The following is a 21919-nucleotide window of genomic DNA, read 5'->3' as shown; positions in this document are numbered from 1 at the left end:
TTTCACTCACCCCTGTAGCTCCAAAATGAACTGGTCACTAAAATCCAAGATGACAAAGCCATCCTTATATGAGGGTTTTAATATATCTACCACAAAAATTAATGGACTAATTTGTACCTGACAAAACTAAAATCTAAGTTAAAGTATTACACTTACAGAGGAAGTAATATTCCACTTCTGAAGGAAATCATTCTTTAGGATTTTTCCAATCCACCATAACAGTGAAACCAAGCAAGGAGACCCATTAATGAAAAAGGAAAATTTTAGTGTAATTATTTTACTAAGCATGTACACAGAGACTTATGGAGGTATACAACAGAAGAAACATGTGAGCCTATTAAAGGCTTAGTTCACCCAAAAATGAAATTGATGTCATTAATGACTCACCCTAATGTCGTTTCACACCCGTAAGACCTCCGTTCATCTTCGGAACACAGTTTAAGATATTTTATATTTAGCCCGAGAGCATATCCAAGTGTATGCACACTATACTGTCCATGTCCAGAAAGGGAATAAAAACATCATCAAAGTAGTCCATATGTGACATCAGTTAGTTAGAATCTCTTGAAGTATCTAAAATACATTTTGGTCCAAAAATAATATGCACTATGACTTCATTCAGCATTGTCTTCTCTTCAAATAAGGTTCAAGCGGTTGTTAATCAGTGAATCGATCAATGATTCGGATTGCCAGTGTCACATGATTTCAAAAGTTTGACATGCGATCCGAATCATTGAACGATTCACTGATTCAGAACCGTTTGAATCTTTATTTGAGGTTTGAACACAAACAAGGAAGAGTCAATGCTGAATAAAGTCGTTGTTTTTTTGGACCAAAATGTATTTCCGATGCTTCAAGAGATTCTAATTTACCAACTGATGTCACATATGGACTACTTTGATGATGTTTTTATTCCTTTTCTGGACATGGACAGTATAGTGTGCATACACTTGGATATGCTCTCGGGCTAAATATAAAATATCTTAAACTGTGTTCCGAAGATGAACGGAGGTCTTACGGGTGTGAAACGACATTAGGGTGAGTCATTAATGACATCAATTTCATTTTTGTGTGATGTAACCCTTTAATATTACACAAAGAAAAACTAGCCAGATAGCAGTTCACTCACTCACGTGTACAAAACACTGGAGAACACAAACAAGAATGCTTATAAATCTGTCAAATAAAGGCAGCAAACAGGTGATGAGGTTGGAGTTCACTGGAAGCGGGCACATATGTTCCTCTGGGGTCCCGGCTGAGGCCCGGTCTGCTGCTGCTGTAACTGATGTCGTAGCTGCTGGGAATAAGGGTCTTCCAGAGACTTTACTGATACTGTGGTTTTTGGTCCCGTCTTCCATTCAATCCCACTGGTGTCTACAACTGAGGCTTCAACAGAGACGCTGTGTGTGCCCAGGATGGAGAAGTTGAGCAGGAACTGTGTGCTGAAGTAATCATTATGAGGCTCCACTTTCTGCTCAATCTCATTGGTCTTGGAATCAAGAGGAATCTAAAAATCAAAGAACAAGTACACAAATGAGAAACCTATTACTGGGGGATATTACATACCAGCTGGTAAAAACTGCCTTAGGTAATCAACAATGTGATCCAAAGGAACAAAATGAGTTCAAACTTGGGACTCTGGGTTGAACCCACCTTGAAGTCTGTTCCTGGTTTTGTCTGTAAAGTAGAGCTGACTTTAAGGCAGACAGCCTGAATCTTTCGGAACAGTCCTGGAGTGGAGCCATGTTGCACCACCCCCTCCACCTTTAAAGTCAACTGCTGGTTGTTCTGCACTGGGATTGGCTCATTGGGTGTACGAGGAGATGGAGAGAGAGCAAGCTAAAACAAAATAATTAAAAAATTATATAAAGATCTAAGCTTTTAGAAAGTTTGAAATGTATTAAATAAATTCATGATTTGAACACAAAATACTATTACTATTATTTTGAGCAACTGACTTGTACTCAAATACTACTCAATTTTAATAATCTACTTAATAGCAAACATGTTTTGTTCAGCCCTGCTTAGTTTCAGTGGGAAACCAATCTTGGGATACAGGGTGATATGGCTGCTGGTGTACTTACTTTAATGCTGGTGGACTGAAGCTTCTGGAAGAAATATCTCTGGAATGACAGCGGTACCTTCAAAATGGCTATGACAGCATCACACAGACAGCCAGTGTGCTTGAAACGGATAGTAAAAAAACTAATTTTTAAAAAGCAAAAACAAAAAAGTGATTCCAAACAGATTTGCAGATAGGGAAAATGTCAAGCAGTGGAAACACTTCTACATTACCAGGTAGGAGACAGGAGGGTGCTTCCTGCTTAAGTTTTCCACTTCCTCCAGGACGTGATTGAACACAGCCAGCATTCTCAGTTCATACTCGCTCTCTGCCAGAACTGATCCATGTGTGCCAAACTCCTGGAAGCTGAACCATATGTCAGTACGATATGCGAATGAAATATTAAACCTAAAAACTATTATACAAACATATTACGAGCCTTCATGTTGCTATTCTGTCTAAAATCTCACAAACATTGATATCCCAGATTATATATTTAAAGCATCTGTTTTATGTTAAGTTGTATGTAAAGTATGTACTTTTGTGTAAAGTATTCTTACCTGGCCGTTTGCGGATCAATTATTAAAGCCTCAATAACATAAGATACAAGCAGGCAGCTTTGCTGTTGTCTGAGAAAAGTTTTAAGGAAAGTACAAATGTTTGGCAGAGCAGTTGAGGATTAATTTATTGTGGCCCTGCAAATACCATATTTACAACAGCTCAAAAATATTATACCATAATATAACATTATAAAACATTATAAACTTGATCACTAATCTAAACAAATCATTCATGCATTACATAGCAAAATAAGTATATTATACAATGTGCGATTTAAGATGCAGCAATTTAACATTAAGTTGATTAGGTCTTATCAACAAGCCAAGATTCTTTACAGATTTGAATTCGAATTAGTGTGTATGTTCGTTACAGCGTACCTGTCTTTTAGAAGTCTGATAAAATTATTCTTCGGAGATATGAAGGATGCGATACTACTCTATACGTCTACGTCCCTTTCTTTTTTTCTTGAACGTCATTCCAGCTTGTATGACCATGTTCATGATCAGAGTGAGGTTTAGTTATTACAAAATAAAAAAGTTTTTTTTTTTTTTTTCTAAAAACCTAAACTAAATTTACTTGGTTTTCAAAAGTATAATCAGAATAAAACAAGTTTCTCAAGGGGTAGAAGTATTACAGTCCAGCTAAATATGTTATGCTTTATAAACAGTTGTTTCCGACAAAATAAATACTGGTGAATTTTCTCCTGACCCCAGCGATTATTAAAATGGAATGTTTTTTCTCAACATTAAGATTTATTTAATGTAGTTTGTCTTTGTTTTTGTAGTTGGTCACAAATACAGCTCTTACAGGTGCTGGTGAAGGCATGTCTCAACTGGTCAAATCAGGCTACTTTAAATAAAAGGTCCAACATAAATGTTAGTATAAGCAAATTAATAGGTTAACACTACTTTGACTAATCGGTCCTGCGCACGGTGCGATTTTTCAAAATCCTGTACGATCATGATCGCCGCTGTAAGCCATGTCACACTGTAAGATCTCAGTTTTCATTAATGTCAGACTGTATGATAGTCAAGGCATGCTAAAGACGAACGCACACAAGAAAACTCGTGTTTTATATCATCACTCAATGACGCATTTGGTGACAGAGAGCTGCATTACACGTGGGACTGAAATGGTGGCTACAAAGAAATCTCTAGCTCTCGTTCTGGTCTTATTTTGGCTTGAAAAACAGAGATATTTGAAGGTCGCCGTAGGAGAAGTCACAATACATGATTGTGCAGCAAATCTGACCCTGCCAGAATTTCATCTGAGGTAAAATTGTATCGCAGCGGTCATTAATCGGCTACCGGTGAACATGTCAAACTAACGATCAACGACGTCAGATTTTAGCCTAGGATCAGAGGAATATTTTAGGATTTGCACAATATGCCTCAGGCAGCCAGATCGTGCAGTGGGCCACAGTATGCACCCGACTTAATAACAGACTCGCACAGAAGAAACCAGAGCTCTGTACACTGTATCAAGCTCTCCAAATCACATACTAATAGACACACTGGTCAAAAAAAACTTTGATGCACTGAGATTGATCACGGATGGTGTGAAAAGATTTATAGGGATCTATTGTTTCAATTCAAGAGCGTCATCACAACATACATTGGTGTCACATTATCATGCTCAGTGTGAAAGCCCCTTACCTTGTAAGACTAATCTAAGAATTTTATGCAGCCTGCTGCAGATCGTTCCCCAAGAAAAAAAGGATACAGTTCAACATTACGGAGGGTGGCGTAGTCGGCATCAAACGAAGACTGATACAGGTCAGCATAGCGAGCCGCCAGACTTCTAAATTCATCCATGGATAATTTCATCTGATCAAATGAAAAACATACAATCCATATAAACAATTCATATACATGATTAAGGTAAAATACTGAGGAAATCAGAGAAACAAATAAAAATGCACAAACAATACAGACACGGAGATGAGCTTCAGCACCTGTGTTGAAATGCGGCCGCAGCGCTGAAGCTCGCTGCCTGAAGACAGAGCGATGGTGGTGGCGATGGCAGGAGGTGGGCTGGTCTTCAGACTGTTGCAGGTGCAGATGAGCTGGGACAGTGCCTGAAGAGTGTCTATACGCAGCTTCACAAACTCACACTGGAATGCCAGAGGACTCAGCGGCGTACTGGCGGCCTGAAGGCAGAATATGATTATAATAAGTCACAAAAAAACTGTTCTGTGCTTCAGTATCTAAATAACTACAATGGACAAAATCAGTTGCAAAAAACAAGAGCTTGACTGGCAGGTCCTGACCATGAGAGACGCGATTCCCTTCTGGTAGGATTTGAGTGCTTCAGAGATGGCGCTCATGGCTGCGCTGTAGTCTCCATCCGAAAGCCCACTGAGGCATTGCTCGGCCTGAGAGAACTCCATTAGACTGTTCAGCCAGAAGTAGAAATGTTCTGAGGCGACGCGAGTGCGGAGGCTCTGGTACAGCTCCCTGGAAAAATCGTGGCAGCCCTGTGGACAAAAATAATAATAATTAAAGCAGCCATTTTACCCTGTATTCAGCTACTAGCGCAAATGCACCAACAAACCTGTCTGGATGGATCTCACGAAAACTGTCAAGAACTATCCAGGTCACAATAAATAAATTATAAAAAAGAACAGAAATACATGTATATAGAAACATGTATATTTAATAGAATGAATTTGTGCATTGCCTGTTTTTTTGTTTTTTTTTACAATGGCCCAAATATCAGAAGCCTGGCAACTGTAATACAAAATAGATATATTTAAATTGTACAGTACAGTAGAGTGTATGTATCATTGTCATCATTGAAATGATTTTATCCTGAAAAAGCTAAATAAATGCCAGAACAAGATCTGGCGTAAACACATGGTTCAGCAAAATGTAAAAAAAAAAAAGACAAAAAAAAGAAACATAAATGGGTAAGACAAAAAAAAAAGTCCTTGCACTTTTTTTTATTTGTAAAAGATAATATATTAGGTGTTTCAACATTAAAGCATCTTTTTTAGATTTTTGGCAGTTCATTAAAGGGTTCATTAATTTTGTATAAGTAATATATATTTCATGTAGTCTGTACATTAATATAATCATAAAATCATTGACGTATACAAGAATCAAAACTACGGTTGCACTATTTTACAGTAGGTGTATATACAGTGTACTTATCTAAGAAAGTACTGGGTAATATAAGGTAACTACATGGGTTAAAATGATACTTCACTGCTTTTTCATATTAAACTATGTTATTCCCTTAACTAAGATGAGTTGATACATACCTCTCTCGTCTCAGTGCGTGCATTTAATTGCTCTGATTCACGGTGACATTCTGATAGCATTTAGCTTAGCCCACTAAGCCCAGTTCATTCACTATGGTAGCAAACAGATCAAGTTAGAAGTACCAAACACCTCCACGGTTTCCCTATTTAAATACAGTTACACAAATAGTTGAACGATCAATTGGTCGACGATTATGGTCACATAAAATAACGTGCCGCTTTTCTAAACAAATTAAAAAGGAGAACTATAATGTATGGCGGAATAACACCTCTGAGAGTACTTTAATTCGGTGCAGTAAAAAGTCCCGGCTGAAACATCCTCCCTCACATCTCCCCCTCCCCCTTTTTGAGAGAAATGAGAGAGGGAGGGGGAGATGTGAGATGTTACACAGATGTGAGATGTGTAAAAAGGCCATACATTATAGTTCTTCTTTTTAATCCACTTAGAAAAGCACCACGTTTTATTTTGTGTCACCATACTTGATCGTTCAACTATTTGTGTAACTATTTAAATATGGAAAACGTGGAGGTGTGGGTCACTTCTAACTTGATCTCTGTTTGGTACCATAGTGAATGAACTGGGCTTAGTGGGCTAAGCTAAATGCTATCTGAATGTCACCGCGCGTCAGAGAGATTAAGTGCACGCACTCGACGAGAGAGGTATGTATCAACTCGTCTTAGTTAAGGGAATAACATAGTTTAATATGAAAAAGCGGTGAAGTATCCCTTTAAAAAGACAAAAGAACATAAAAGAAGATAGTTTGAGTAATGCATTAGTATATTCTTTTTTTTGGTCCATACAATGGAGGTCAATGGTAACCAAAGCTGTTTGCCAGTTTTTTTTTTTTTTTTAAGTTGTCAGCCACCTCCATTCTCCATTTTCCACAAAAAAAATCATAATTGGTTGTATGAATACCTGAACATGCAATGTATCAAAATAAAGAACAGATCGTCTGTTTTTAAACAAAAAAAACAACTAAATATTCTAGCTTCATGCATTTTTTACATTTTTATCAACACTTGACTATGGGTAAGTTTCATAAAAAACCAACACTGACAAAAACTACATTTCTCAGCTTTTTACTCAAAGACTACAACCAGTATGACCTTTCATTCAGTAACATTATGCAGTTTTGATGTATATGCCGTTTAATGTTGGTTATTGCGTTATTTTACATATGCATAAGACTACATTTATTGCTTTAAATCATTTTACCGCATTAAGGATTTTGAAATCTATCACATGCGTTAACGCTGACAGCACTACTTTAAACCCTTTTCAGGCTAATAATTCATAATCGACATTAGCTAATTAAGTCAAAATGGGTTTCCTTCCCCATCATGGCCTAGCTCACCATGCGAGAGGCCTGTCTGGCAATGCGGTACACAGTCCAACCATTGGCCACATTCTCCAACTGCTGCCTGATCACCGTCTTTACCTCAGCCGAGAGTGAGGCCTGACTGGCCACAAATAATACTGTTGCCAAGGAAACCTAAGAAAAGCAACAAGACAAATCACTCTTGACAGGTTTGGAAAATTAAAATTTTAAAATCTACAGTTGGACATCATTTCTGTATTTGCTCACCAGAAGCTCCTGCTGTTTCTCTGAGGTTCTGTGGCTTGCCACCCTGAAGAGGTCCAGCAGATCTCCCAGCATTCCCTCTGCCAGCACCGGCTGCTGTGTGGCAATAGCAGCCAGAGCCTGACACATGAGCACCCGTGCGGAGTCACATGCGCAGTGCAGCTGCCCCAGCAGGAGATCGACAGAGCTCTGACTGAGATGAGGACAGCTCTTCAACATCTTCACCAAAGAGGTGAGCGCCGTCTGAGTTCAAACAAAAGTTAAGAGTTCAAGACTCAGCATACACTGAAGTGGAGAAACATGGTGCACTTGATGTGGAATTAGTTTTTCACCATTTCTAAAAGATTCCTTTAGATTTTTGGCAGTTCACTTAAAGGGTTAAGAGCGACAAATCAATATTAAGCGTACAAATATTCCATTTAGTCCAGTAAACTAAAATTTAACTGAATCATAAAAACTCTTTCTGTTTATTGCATGTATTTTTGGTGGGAATTTTGTCTTTGTTTAAACTAATTTCTTGCCTGGAAGAAGAAAAACACAATTTGGTCACCAACTCACTACTGCACATGAGTTTATAAAGACACTCACTTTAAGTGTTGCCTGTGCAGTCTTACTGTCATCTTGACTGCAGAGCAGAATGAGAGACTCCATCCCCATCACTGTTTCTTGTTCCAGCTGGATGACCTCTGACAAAATATTTAGATTAAAAACAAAGTTATTTGTTGTCTAATCATTTTCTATATTAAAGTGAAGGCTATGAATATAAATTAAATGATTGGTGAGGAGAAACCAACCTTTCTCTGGACATGAAACTGCGATACTGGTCAACACAGTGATTCCATGGGCTGCCACTGACAGGTTACTATGATAACAACACTCCTGTGCCAGCTTCACCAGGTCAGTGTGACGGGGTGCTGGAGACGCCTCACCTGTGTCATCCAGAGAGTGGTAGAAGGAACATGCTGACTTAAGTGGAATTTGGCACTTTAGCTTATTCACCGTATCCCTCAGAGTTAGATAAGTCCATACATACCATTTCCATGTGTGCCATAACTCTGTCTGACGCACCCACTGCTAGCCTAGCTTAGCACAAAGACTGGAGGTAAACGGTTCAATCTAGCCTACTGCTCAATAAGTGACAAAATAATGGCAACATTTTCTTATTAACGTGTTGTGATCTGTATAGTTATATCGTGTGCCAAGACTGACGGAAAATAAAAAGTTGTGATTTTCTAGATTGATATGGCTAGGAACTATACTCTCATTCCTGCGTAATAATCAACGAACGTTGCTGCCGTACCATGGGTGCAGCAGCTCAATGATATTACGCAGCGCCTAAAAATAGACAAACTTCCGTCAACATAATCAACGTGATAGCCTGCTTGCACAGAGAGGGTGCTGGGGACTATTTTCAGGCACTGTGTTCCCTGATTATTACACAGGAATGAGAGTATAGTTCCTATTCATATCAGTCTAGAAAATCACAACTATTAATTTTCCATCAATCTTAGTACACTATGTAACTACACATCACAACATGTAAATAGGAAAATATTGGTGTTATTTTATCACTTATTGAGCAGTAGTAGCCTGACAAGCCAGACCCACATCAAGATGTTTGGTCTGGAAACTCACCATAGACAGGGCTCAATCCGAGGGGCGGGATAAACGGTTGTCTTTCAAACTCCCTCTTCACGCGATAGGATAGCGATACACCAACCAGAGCAACGGAGGTGAAGCAGAGCTTGTTGATAGATTAAACATTCACCGTATCCGGTCGGCTAAACTCCAAACACATTTTCTAGGGGTGTGCATTGGCACTGCCTTCACGATTCGATTAGATTACGATTCACCAGGTAACGATTCGATTCAATTCGATTCTACGATGCATTGTGATGCATCAAAATTCTACTGCACACAAAGCAAATTTTTCATCAGTCATGAGGCAATACAAGCAGATATTAAACAACAGATTGTATTGGCTGCTATGTATCTCCTGTATCTTTGACATAAAAGTTATTAAATAAAATAAAATGTAATTAAATCAAATTAAATAAAATGCAATTAACCCTTAAATGCATGACTGTTTCACCAAACATTCTTACATATTCAGGTCGTTAGCGACCCGGATCTATATTTAACATGGATAGACCTCTACCTGTCGTGATAATATATAAAACTCCTGATTTTAGAGTAACAGCTACAGAAGGATAAAATAAAATCTATTTCGTTACCTTTTGGAGCTTGGAAGGATTCAGTTTGAGCAGATGTTTAATGACCTCGTCAGAGCTCGTTTACCAGTATATTCAGCATCTGCCTCATATTCGCGATCTCCAGCATATTCTCCAAACTCATTTTCAATGTCTTCAAAATCAATATTTTGATCACTGACAGCTTCTTGACCACATCCATCATCAAGAGACAGTGACACTAACATATGATTGTGTTTAGTACTTGCTTTCTGCGGTAAATCACTGAGTCATTTCAAGTTTTGCAGATTATAATTATTGTTTCGTTTTCTGTCAGAGGTAACTATGAGTGAAACGTCACTTCATCATTGGGTATCAGACATTGCCACCTTGTGGAATAAAGGTGAATTGCGCCGTATTAAATAATAAATAAATATCATTATAGATGAATTTATTATTGTGCAAAATATATATACGAACAATCCTAAACACCTCGGGTCGTTAGCGCGTTTTTAATAACCCGTCTATCGCGGTCATCTCCCTCCGCCTCAGCCATCTTCCTTGTTGTTGTTGTTATTCTCCCGGAACCGGAAGTATTTGAAACTTCACAACTTTATCGTCCGGCAGAAAATAAACAGTGACATAATCGATTATGGCACTTTGCCGCACCGATGCTCAATCGTTCATGCCCTGCATCGCGATGCATCGCCAAATCGATTATTGTTGACACCCCTAACATTTTCCCTTTTTAAGAATGACTTCAGTGCCGTTCTTTGTTCTTTTCTCAGAGAAAAGCTTAACTCCAAGTCTTCCAGAATCGCAGTCAAAGCTGATTCGAAAGACTGCCGTCATTCGCCAGTTTCTGTGTTTACTAGAAGCACGCAAACGCAACTCGGCCGTCGTCATTATGGCCCTGCCCACCGACTCTATACACGATGTGATTGGCCCGTCCAGATTGTGAGGAATACAGCTCAGAAGGGTATTGAGAGTTCCTAGACGACACTTGCGGGCAGATTAAATTTGCTGCCGCTAGGGTGCGTCTAGATTTCTAGGCTAGAGCAGTAGGCTAGATTGAGCGGTTTACCTCCAGTCTTTGTGCTAAGCTAGGCTAGCAGTGGGTGCGTCAGACAGAATTATGTCTATGCACTGAGATGAGAACGGAATGTATGGACTTATCTAACTCTGGGGGATGCGGTGAATAAGCTAAAGGCCCAAAGAGTTGCTGTGTTTCTTTTAACTCATGTTGTTACATAAGAAATACATATTTGAAAAAATACATACATGAAATCTTTGGCATACACTTGCATAAATGCATTTTTAATGAAGTTAACATAATATATTTGATATAGATTGAGTTTATACCTGTATTAGGGCTGAAGTAGTTTTTAATAGCGATGGTACCAGATAGTGTGGAAAGGACAGACAGCATTCCCAGCTTCAGACTGTTGTACGGGGTGCTGAGAGCGCACTCGCATAGCACCTAAAAGCACATATTTTGGAAATGATGTTGCAATAAACACATTTTCAAAAATGAGTTGTTGTTCTTTTCACATTCTCTGTTGAAAAAAACCTTCAAAATTAAGTATGATTTGTTGGAATCAGGCCAAACAAGTCTACCCCATTCCATTTTGTTTTAAGTCGATAAAATCAACAAAGTCAATTTTGAGAAAAATCCAGTTAAAGTTTTCTGAAGGTTCCAAAACAAAATCACCTAACAAACATATCTTAAAATCCACCAAATGTGGCACACATCAAGTCAAAACCCACATATATTGGAAAAATATATATTCAACTTTTGTTTTCCATGATGGCACAATTGTTTGATTAACATAAATGAGACAGACAGCCTATATATTAAGACATACTGTAAAGTACATCTCTTTTGCACAGTATAATGTTACATATCAGATGTTTTTCCCCAATCGTTAACCAAATATTAATTTAAGACATAACATAACAGATAATGTTTGTGTGAATACTCGCCAAGATGGATATTTTGAAATGCTGTAATTGTGTATATGTGGATATCGGGATCACACCCTGACTGAGGCATCTTTGAGTACATGCCTCTGATCTGTCAGTCAGCGTGCAAGATCGTTTTGTTTACATCTGCATGAGTTTGAAAATCACATTTCATTGATTCAGACTCATGCCATCGAGAATTCGCTATGAATATTCACAATTGGAATACTGCACTTTAAAATGATACCAAAAGGAAAGGTACTTCTCTTTCTAGATACTTTTAGATGTTTAACTGTTATTTGGAGCATTGGGATTGCTAGACGAGGGCTTAATTAAGTCATTTTTGAGATAACCTCAAATTCAAAATGTTTAACTTGTTTTGAATGTAGCTCGAAATTATTCTGTGCGCATTCCGACTCATTTTGTCAGCACAGGTCACATATAAAGTGAGGAAAATATGTATTTGAACACCCTGCTATTTTGCAAGTTCTCCCCCTTAGAAATCATCGAGGGGTCTGAAATTGTCATCGTAGATGCATGTCCACTGTGAGAGACATAATCTAAAAAAATCTAAGAAATCATAATGTATGATTTTTTAAACTATTTATTTGTATGGTACAGCTGCAGATAAGTATTTGAACATCTGAGAAAATCTATGTTAATATTTGGTACAGTAGCCTTTGTTTGCAATGAAAGAGGTCAAACATTTCCTGTAGTTTTTCACTAGGTTTGCACACTGCAGGAGGGATTTTGGCCCACTCCTCCACACAGATCTTCTCCAGATCAGTCAGGTTTCTGGCCTGTCGCTAAGGAACACAGAGTCTGAACTCCCTCTGAAGATTCTCTATTGGGTTTAGGTCTGGAGACTGGCTAGGCCACGCAAGAACCTTGATATGTTTTTTACAGAGCCACTCCTTGGTTATCCTGGCTATGTGCTTCGGGTCATTGTCATGTTGGAAGACCCAGCCTCGACCCATCTTCAAAGCTCTAACTGAGAGAAGGAGGTTGTACCCCAAAATCTCGCAATACATGGCCCCGGTCTGCCTCTCCTTAATACAGTGCAGTCTGCCTGTCCCATTGTGCAGAAAAACACCCCCAAAGCATGATGCTACCACCCCCCTGCTTCACAGTAGGGATGGTGTTCTTGGGATGGTACTCACCATTCTTCTTCCTCCAAACACATTTAGTGGAATTATGAACAAAAAGTTCTATTTTGGACCCATCTGACCACATGACTTTCTGCCATGACTCCTCTGGATCATCCAAATGGTCATTGGCAAAGTTAAGACAGGCCTGGACATGTGCTGGTTTAAGCAGGGGGACATTCCGTGCCATGCATGATTTCAAACCATGACGTCTTAGTGTATTACCAACAGTAACCTTGGAAACGGCGGTCCCAGCTCTTGTAGTTCTGGGCTGATTTCTCACCTTTCTTATTGACTACATTTACATGGACAATCCGATATTAATCTGATTAAGACAATACTCTAATTAAGAGGCTAACATGTAGACAGCGATTTCTAATTACCTTAATCTGATTAAAGTCATAATCTAACTAAATATAAATCGGATTAAGACATGTGGAGTTATGCCTATTTTAGTCGCATTATCGGAGAGCATTACAGACATTTACACACCTTAATCTAACTATTAACGTCATGTCGGAGATTTCGCCGCATTTTGTGACAGGACACAACGTTACGCACAACAGGGAAGTGCAGAGGGGAGGCTTTGTGGGTTCGAGCCTCTGCCCTTTTTGAAAATTGAGCAAAAGTGCCCCTCTCAACAATCGTTGATAATATTGTGGCCAATAAAACAGAATTGGAATTATAATTAATATAACAACGTGTACAAAACAGTAACAAATTGCGGAAAAGTCCCGTTTAGCTTTTACGTATCTGTCAGTCGGAAATGTCGTTGCCATAACGATTTGCTATGGGCGGTGTGTGTTTTGCTTGACTGTTCATTCCGAACACTGCGTCCTCTCTCTATTTTTTATTTATTTTTATTGTAATTATTATGCTCATTGTAAAAGTAAAACACAATAAGTTTGTATCTGTAATCGCGAACCAGATGGGTCATTCAGTGAACGCTGTGGCTCGATGGCAGGAAAAACAATCCATGAAAAAACATGATTTTTAAACCTCTCTCATCATTAATCAAAGCTATTATTATAAATGTAGGCTGTCAATAAGGAGGAAAGAGGGGCTGTGTCTCTTCAAAAAAAAAAAAAAAACAGAAAGAGAATACATAATATTACAAAAATAAATTAACGTAAATATAAAACATTATAAAAACAAGTGGTTTTTATACTTTAAAGTAACACTGTCCAACAGCGACACCCGCAGGTGAAGTTACAGCGGGTTTCCTGAGCCCATAAAATGAACCTGCCAAAGTCACGCTATGATTGGATGTTGGAGAACATAGCTTGGCATGGGGACGTAATGACGTGCCATAATCGATCTATGTTCTATCACATGTAAAACGGGAACATGAACGGAGTACTCTAAAAGCAACTCATGTAAACATCTTAATCAGAATATTGTCTTATTTAGAATAAGGTCAATAATTAGATTACTGCTGTCCATGTAAACGTAGTCATTGAGACCCCACGAGATCTTGCATGGAGCCCCAGTTCGAGGGAGATTGACAGTCATGTATAGCTTCTTCCATTTTCTAATCATTGGTCCAACAGTGGACCTTTTTTCAACCAAGCTGCTCGGCAATTTCTCGGTAGCCCGGTCCAGCCTTGTGGAGGTGTACAATTTTGTCTCTAGTGTCTTTGGACAGCTCTTTGGTCTTGGCCATGTTAGTAGTTGGATTCTTACTGATTGTATGGTTGGACAGGTGTCTTTATGCAGCTAATGACCTCAAACAGGTGCATCTAATTTAGGATAATAAATGGAGTGGAGGTGGATATTTTAAAGGCAGACTAACAGGTCTTTGAGGGTCAGTATTCTAGCTGATAGACATGTTCAAATACTTATTTGCAGCTGTATCACAAATAAATAGTTTAAAAATCATATATTGTGATTTCTTGATTTTTTTTTAGATTATGTCTCTCACAGTGGACATGCACCTATGATGACAATTGCAGACCCCTTCATGATTTCCAAATGGGAGAACTTGGAAAATAGCAGGGTGATCAAATACCTCACTGTATAAACATTCACTGTAGTAAGAAATTTAGTAACTTGAGCTGGCATGGTCTGTTCGCCGCTTCTCCACCCACAAATCACGTTAACTGTACTATTAGATTTAGATTTTATTTTATTATGACTGTGATTAGTCTAACACTCAGAGCTACCATTGGGACTGTTGCTGATTGCTGGCAGCCACCGAGATGATGTTGTTTGCCGTTCGCCGTTTTTCACCACTTCTCTGCTGTTTTTGTTTTAATTGTTGCAGTTGCTTCTGGTTTGAAGGACATTTGATGTTGCTCGCTGCGGCTGCTCTCTCTTCTGGGTGTCGACTGCTCACTGGTGGTCTCCCTTGGGCTTGAAATGCATGGTGGCTGAGGTTGCCGGTAGATTGGCGTCATTTGCACCGGGCTAGCGTCATCAGCGTCCGGCATGATGTTGAGATGTTCCGCTTCTCAGCTGCGCCGCTGTTCCGTCTTGCATTGCAGCCGTGGAACGGCTTGGACTTCTGCGCCGACCCCGGTGTGTGCCCACAGAAGTGCCCGGAAAACTTTTGTTTGTCTCTTGCATGGTGCTGCAGCGATCCCCTCAATCTGGTCTTCAGCCGTCATGCCTCGATGACGTCATCAGGACTCTGCCAAATTGGGAATATGTAGTAATAGAGCCTCTAGCGCTGGGAGAAACGTAAAACATGGAGTGGACCACAGTGTACTTTGGAGCTTACAGAGACTTCCACCATCAGCTTTGCTTTCTGTTTAGAAAAGCTTTTAACTGTTATGTGTTGGTTGATTGTTTGTATTATTCTATTTATTTTTACTTGTTATTAATTTTTTGTTATTTTTTCCCTTTTCCATTGTTGCACTTTGAGATTCTTCAGAATGAAAAGTGCGTTATAAATAAGATCTATTATTATTATTATTATTATTATTATTATTAAATGAACCAACTGACTGTCCCATGAAAATCTATGACTCTCTGACCTGTATGTTCTTTCTGGTCCACAAGTGAGGAGCTTTTTTAGCCAACAGCTTAAGATCCTGAATGGCGAGTCTTTTCACTGCTTTTCTGGGGTCCTCCTTCAAGTACTGGAGAAGAAGACGAATCTACAAGACAAGAAAGGGGGCATTGTTTCAAACAGAGACCATGATTCTGAACAGACAACTAATCAAAATAACATGTCATTTAATAGAGGTTCTGACAAATGTTAATTGCTGCAGTTTTTTTTAAGGGGTCCTATTATTCCCTCTTACTGAGATTTTTTTTCTTCTTCACATATTACATTATTACAGCACCTCTCTTCCCAGTCTTACCCAAACAAATCATTTATTTCCTGTTCCTTCTGAAATACGAAATGTGCTGTGATTGGTTACCAAGCCCAGTGTGTTGTGATTGCCACTGCATAGCACGTTTGGAAAATGTCAAGCCCTTTTACCATAACCACAAGCTCTATGTAAATAATATTAAAGATGGCGTCAATTTCAAAACGATTCAAGTTTGACTCAGAAAGATCTTTTTTAGTTTATTCTTAGCTAAAAACACTTTAAAAATATATGTGCTCATTAATGTATATTTACTTATTTCAAGCAATAAAGTATTCTCTTAAGTTTATAATATGCCATTGAAAATACATACGGTGAGGGGTTCGGATGCTGGTCGCCATGTTGCCCCTCCATCTTGACAGTACATTTGCCAAAGAGGGACGCACCCATAAATCAGGGTTTTTCCTACATTTAATTTTTTTTGGCGGGTGCCAAAGCAAATTTTTGTCCCGCCAAAGTCTTAATTTGATGGGTTATTGTGATTTATAAATTGATGTAGATTACTAATGAGCGTGCCTCTGCTCGTTCTGACACTCAGTTAACGCGTGCCCTCATTAACGGAGTGAAGGAGAATGAGCAGAGCCGCGCACTCTCTCTGTCTTCAAAACCATCACCGTTCTTTCTCTTTCTCACTCGCGCATTTCAATCAAAATCAACAGAACTGACAAAATGGTAAAAGACTGAATCCGTGCGCGTTCTCACAATATTTTCTCTGATTTACTGCTGGATGTGAATTAAGCTAAAAAAAAATAAAAATAAAAAAAAAATAAAAAAAAAATGTGCACCTCTTTTAACAGACGTTTTGCACACGCAGCTGACATGAACCATACTTTCAAATAAACGGAAAAATATCCTTATGAAGTGTTTTCTGTGATCAATCTTTTGCGTTGTTTTAAGAGTCTGGGTTCACACATAACGCGTCTGCTTTTGTCCGATTCGCTAACTAATGACTCATTTGAACCGATTCATTTTAATGAACTGATCTGTCCAACACTGAACTCATGAATCGGTGTATAATCATTTACTCACAACACCTCCGAAATGAGAATTAAGTGTGACCCCATTAACACCTCTGAAATGAGAATTAAGTGTGACCCCATTAAACAAGAGGGGTTAGTAAGAATTAGTCTTAATAATCCACAGTATTTTCATGTATTTATTTTGAATATTTATATTGATAATGTGTAGTAAATTATCACAAAAAAATTTGTTTCGACTGGAATAAGGTGAAAGCAGAACAATGCAAGTTAAATTGCTTATGGCAGAGAATTAGACTATTTGTTATTACATTTTTAATGCTGCTTTTTAATCATTTTTGCCAAAATAATGAATCAGTAAACCATGCAAACTGTGTAAAAATTAGGAACTAAAGAAACAAACATCAAGACATCATACATAACGAGATATCAAAATTAGATGAGCAACAAAAAGCAAAAAAAAAAATGTTTGCATTTATTTTACATTTATTGTCAGTATTGGGCTCACAGATCACGTGGGTAGGTACTTTTACTGTTGGGGTGTGTGTGCGCGTGTATGCGTGTGTGTGGATGACCATGACTGGTCAGCCACCACCGAAGACCATTTCTGACCCAGGAAAAACCCTGTAAATTCACCCTGTAAATGTTTTAACACTCGATGGCACCGTGTCAAATGTGAAGAGGGGGGATTGCCATGTTAATCTTGGACTAAATCAGCCACCGTAGCAGTTAAAACAAAATCAGAATTGAGAGGAAAAGAAACTATTATTCACTGGATGCTCATATACCTTTTCACCACTAGATGGGGTAAAATATCACACAGTGTAGCTTTAACAAACAAGAGGATCATCAGGAACAGATTTCATGCAGGGACTTTAAAAGCATGTATTTCACAGGATGTTTCAGACTGGTATGTTTTCAAGTTCAAGAGATTGTCCAACAAAAGTGGGTACTGCTCCGTTTCAGGAGAAGCTTTTGTGTGAAGCCTTCATTGTGGTTCTGGAAGCTATCTATAAAATGTGCAGCACACAAACGTTGGGACTATAATGTTCAGCAACAGTGTTTAAAATACATGTAACGTATGTCAGCATTAGGAAGGTCAAAAAAAAAAAAAATAGCATCGCTAATGCAACTCAACCAAGTCTCGTCCATTTTTCGTGTATTCAGTGTGTGGGGATTATTTAGATGAATAACATACTATCATACAATCATACACGCAAATGTTTTTTGCTAGTTTCAGCCTGATGCAATTATCATTTTCATGTCCTGCGTCACGTTGTTTAGATATCAAATGCATTTGCGCCCATGGTCTTAAAACGAGAGGGTGTTCAGGTGCATTGTTGGCGAGTTGCTATTTTGAGGCAACTGAATTAAACTGCTAGCCTGACAAGCCAGACCCACATCAAGATGTTTGGTCTGGAAACTCACCATAGACAGGGCTCAATCCGAGGGGCGGGATAAACGGTTGTCTTTCAAACTCCCTCTGAACGCGATAGGATAGCGCTACACCAACCAGAGCAACAAAGGTGAAACAGAGCTTGTTGATAGATTAAACATTCACCGTATCCGGTCGGCTAAACTTTCGAACACATCTTCCCTTTTTAAGAATGACTTCAGTGCCGTTCTTTGTTCTTTTCTCAAAGAAAAGCTTAACTCCAAGTCTTCCAGAATCACAGTCAAAGCTGATTCGAAAGACCGCCGCCGTTCGCCAGTTTCTGTGTTTACTAGAAGCATGCAAACGCAACTCGGCCGTCGTCATTATGGCCCCGCCCGCCGACTCTATACACGATGTGATTGGCCCGTCCAGATTGTGAGGAATACAGCTCAGAAGGATATTGAGAGTTCCTAGACGACACCTGCGGGCAGATTAAATTTGCTGCCGCTAGGGTGCGTCTAGATATCTAGGCTATTAAACTGCATCATTGTCCAACAAAAACCTGGTGTTTGATGATTGATGAATCATGAATTTTCATTAGTTGGGGAAATAACTCTTTAAGACAGTATGAAAACATCAGGAATAATCTGACCTGCTCAGGGATATCGACGAGTGAGGAGGTGGCCAGCTGGGTGAAGGTGTGCAGAGTGACGATGAGCATGGCTGTGGATGGGTAGGAGGACACCAGCTCCTGGAGTAACTCTCTGCTGCACGACGCTAGACTAGAATCATGGTGCATGTGCTGCAGCATCGGAATCAACTTCAGCTTCAGCTCCACCGGTGTGTCCAATCCTTCAATCAAACACACAATCCATCAGACCGGGGAGCACTTACACGAATGAGGACGATCAAAAGAAGATCACTCACATGAGGAGATCACGTACCTTGAATCATTTCACTAATCTTGTTGCAAATCCCTGCAGCAAAATCTCTGGAAAAAGAGACAAAAATTCAGATGTTATCTATCTGTTAATATCCACTTTATTATTATATAATATGATTAATATAATAATCATTAAATAACTTTTTTAAATATTAATTTTCTTTTATCAAAACACTATTTTATTTTTTCTGTTATATAAGAAAAACAAATTCAATGAAAAAGATTGTTCATTATGTCAAGGGTTATTATAGTTAACCAAAACTAAAACTAAATAAATAAAAGCTAACTGAAATAAAAAAATCTCTTTGTATTTTAGTTTTTTATTTCAACTACATTTATCTTCTTCGTTTTGTTTATTACATTTTTTGTTGTAGTAAAATAACTTAAATAAAATTGAAATGAACTAACATTTAAAAAACAATACCTAATATTAAAAAAATACTAAATATTTAACAAAAATGTAAAAGAAAACATGAAATACAAAATATATACAAAAACTAATAGTATTTCACTGATGCTAAATTAACACTGATTATCTTAAAATTAAACAAAAACATGAATACGGTTACACAATTGTCAGATATGCATGTCATGCATCAATCTTTTTTTTCTAAATCTTTTGCATTTTCCCCTTTAACAGCAGTTATTTATAACAGCTAATTATAATGTACAGATAATAGCTCATCATAATATAACCAGTGGGGTTTATTAACTTTTAAAAGAACTACCTTACAGACCATGTTCAATAAAAGTCTGATCATATGGGTTTGATATGTTCGGTCCATTTATTCAATTACTTTCCCCTCTCTGGGTCTTTAAATACAAATAAATAGATTGTGTAATATATTCTATTCCTACACTGTTGATGGCTCTGTCTTAAACCATCTTCTTGTGACTGCCTTTTTACTTTTTATTTATTTCTTATCTTTGTTGATCCGCTCTTCAAATGAAATATTACCTAAATATAGACAATTCATATACATATTCACATTTCAAAGAAATTTCCACACCAAAAGCTTCTTAATTCCTTTTAATATTTTGCCAATAATGAACTAGTACCTGACCAAAATAGTAGTTTCATAAAAGTCATAATTTGTGTTTGTGTGGTGTGAAGCCGGTTTTTACTTACTTAGAGTGTGATGAGAAACTAGCAGCTGCAAAAATTGCCGCCTCTACTTCAACATTATCATGAGAGTCCAGACTTTGCCGGATACTGTGGTGGGCATTTTTTCTCTCTGGAATAATGGAGGCTAAACTTCCCAACATCCTGTCAAAATGGACAAAACTCAAAAACATATATTGACAGTGTGTACAGTTACATTTTCCCTGGGATGGTCTTTGACAGAATAACTGATAAGCGAAATTTAATTAAACATTAGTAGGAAGCTGACAAAAAACATATGACTTTTGTCAAATAAAATGAAAGTACCTGAGAGTTATTGCTCTAGCAACAGGATCATTGCTATGGATGACGGAAAACACTCTTTTGACAAACTCATCCACGTTCAGAATCTTCTCCAGGTGTTTCTCACTCAGCTGTGTGACCTTCAGCACACAGAGTCGCAAGAAGTTGTTCCTAATTTATAAGGGGTGAATTTATAGAATACGTTTTCAGAAAAAGAGCCCTTTATATATAATAGCTGTATATAGACAGCCTCAAAGCTAATAAATATTGATTTTTATTGAATATGCGCAGTTACCCAAGTCTAAAGATATCTGCAAGTTTCAGGAAGGCAGAGTTGATGAGGATGGGAAAGGGATACTTCTGAAAGAGTTTGGGGAAAAGGACCACGGCTTCACATTGCTCTCCCAGTTTACAAGACCTTAAACCTTTAGTTGTGCAAAAATAGCAATAGGAATTACATTGCATGATATCTATTTCATTCTCTCTGAAAGTAAACAACAAAGTTGTGCATCATTTAATCAAAACACATTAATTCACTTGTGTGACTGTGTGGTGTTTATAAAGAACCTTTATCAAGCTCCATCAACGCTGAATTGGCGTCCAGCTCCTGCTCGCCGTAAGCCGCCTCCGACAAAAAAGAACGCGCCGCGGAGAGCGACATTATTAGATATTATAAGATTGCGATTAATTTGGAACGAAATGCTGTTTTTTATCAATATTTTATTCGTTAGATTAGATAGACTTGGTGCATGAAGTTTGAAGGGGGTGACCCGGCTGCAGTGCAGGTCACGTGGCCAGGATACGATGTTGCGTCGAGTTTCCGTTGAAGCGAAAACAACAAGAAGCTGCTCACTTGTCCGGTACCGAAGAGGGCGGGGCCTATGTGTCGGCGTGAACTCTGATTGGTCTCAGTCTCTGTTTATAAAAAAAATCAATTTGCTCTGCTTTATTTATCTCAGTCTTACAAATAAATAAAAAAATAACATAAATAGCAAGTTACATGAAATGATTTCCCCTATAATGAATATTAAACAGTATCGACGCCCAATTCAGGCCAAAAAATAAAAACTGATCATAAAATGGTGAAATAATGACATAAAAAAAAATATATTAACGTTTTTTTTATTATTACATTTATGGC

General features: G+C 38.2%; 1 protein-coding gene across 1 annotated transcript; it reads right to left on the bottom strand.

The window, feature by feature from the left end:
• Positions 1-1022: 1022 nt before the first annotated feature.
• ints7 (integrator complex subunit 7) lies at positions 1023-21593 on the bottom strand. Its single transcript, XM_067418551.1, has 20 exons — positions 21346-21593; positions 21074-21203; positions 20803-20949; positions 20503-20640; positions 19375-19421; positions 19083-19282; positions 15740-15862; positions 11020-11137; positions 8263-8397; positions 8057-8154; positions 7472-7711; positions 7241-7378; positions 4893-5099; positions 4578-4772; positions 4346-4449; positions 2623-2691; positions 2296-2428; positions 2085-2183; positions 1654-1839; positions 1023-1507 (listed from the first exon to the last, which is right to left on the bottom strand). Exons 1-20 carry the CDS (start codon positions 21437-21439, stop codon positions 1217-1219), a joined length of 2892 nt encoding a protein of 963 aa, XP_067274652.1. The 5' UTR covers positions 21440-21593; the 3' UTR covers positions 1023-1216.
• Positions 21594-21919: the final 326 nt, after the last annotated feature.

This window comes from Pseudorasbora parva, chromosome 15, assembly GCF_024679245.1.
Source record: "Pseudorasbora parva isolate DD20220531a chromosome 15, ASM2467924v1, whole genome shotgun sequence".
Classification (NCBI taxonomy): domain Eukaryota; kingdom Metazoa; phylum Chordata; class Actinopteri; order Cypriniformes; family Gobionidae; genus Pseudorasbora; species Pseudorasbora parva.
Note: the sequence above shows the minus strand (reverse complement) of the source record. Positions and strands in the feature narration are given on the sequence as shown.

What these genes read in the sequence shown, in the direction of transcription:
- ints7 (XM_067418551.1), bottom strand. Translation starts at nt 21,439, where the DNA reads ATGTCGCTCTCCGCGGCGCGTTCTTTTTTGTCGGAGGCGGCTTACGGC. An exon ending in GATTAGTGAAATGATTCAAG is followed by an intron (nt 19,283 to 19,374) that starts GTACGTGATCTC and finishes GTTTGATTGAAG; the next exon opens with GATTGGACACACCGGTGGAG. An exon ending in AGAAACAGCAGGAGCTTCTG is followed by an intron (nt 7,379 to 7,471) that starts GTGAGCAAATAC and finishes TGCTTTTCTTAG; the next exon opens with GTTTCCTTGGCAACAGTATT.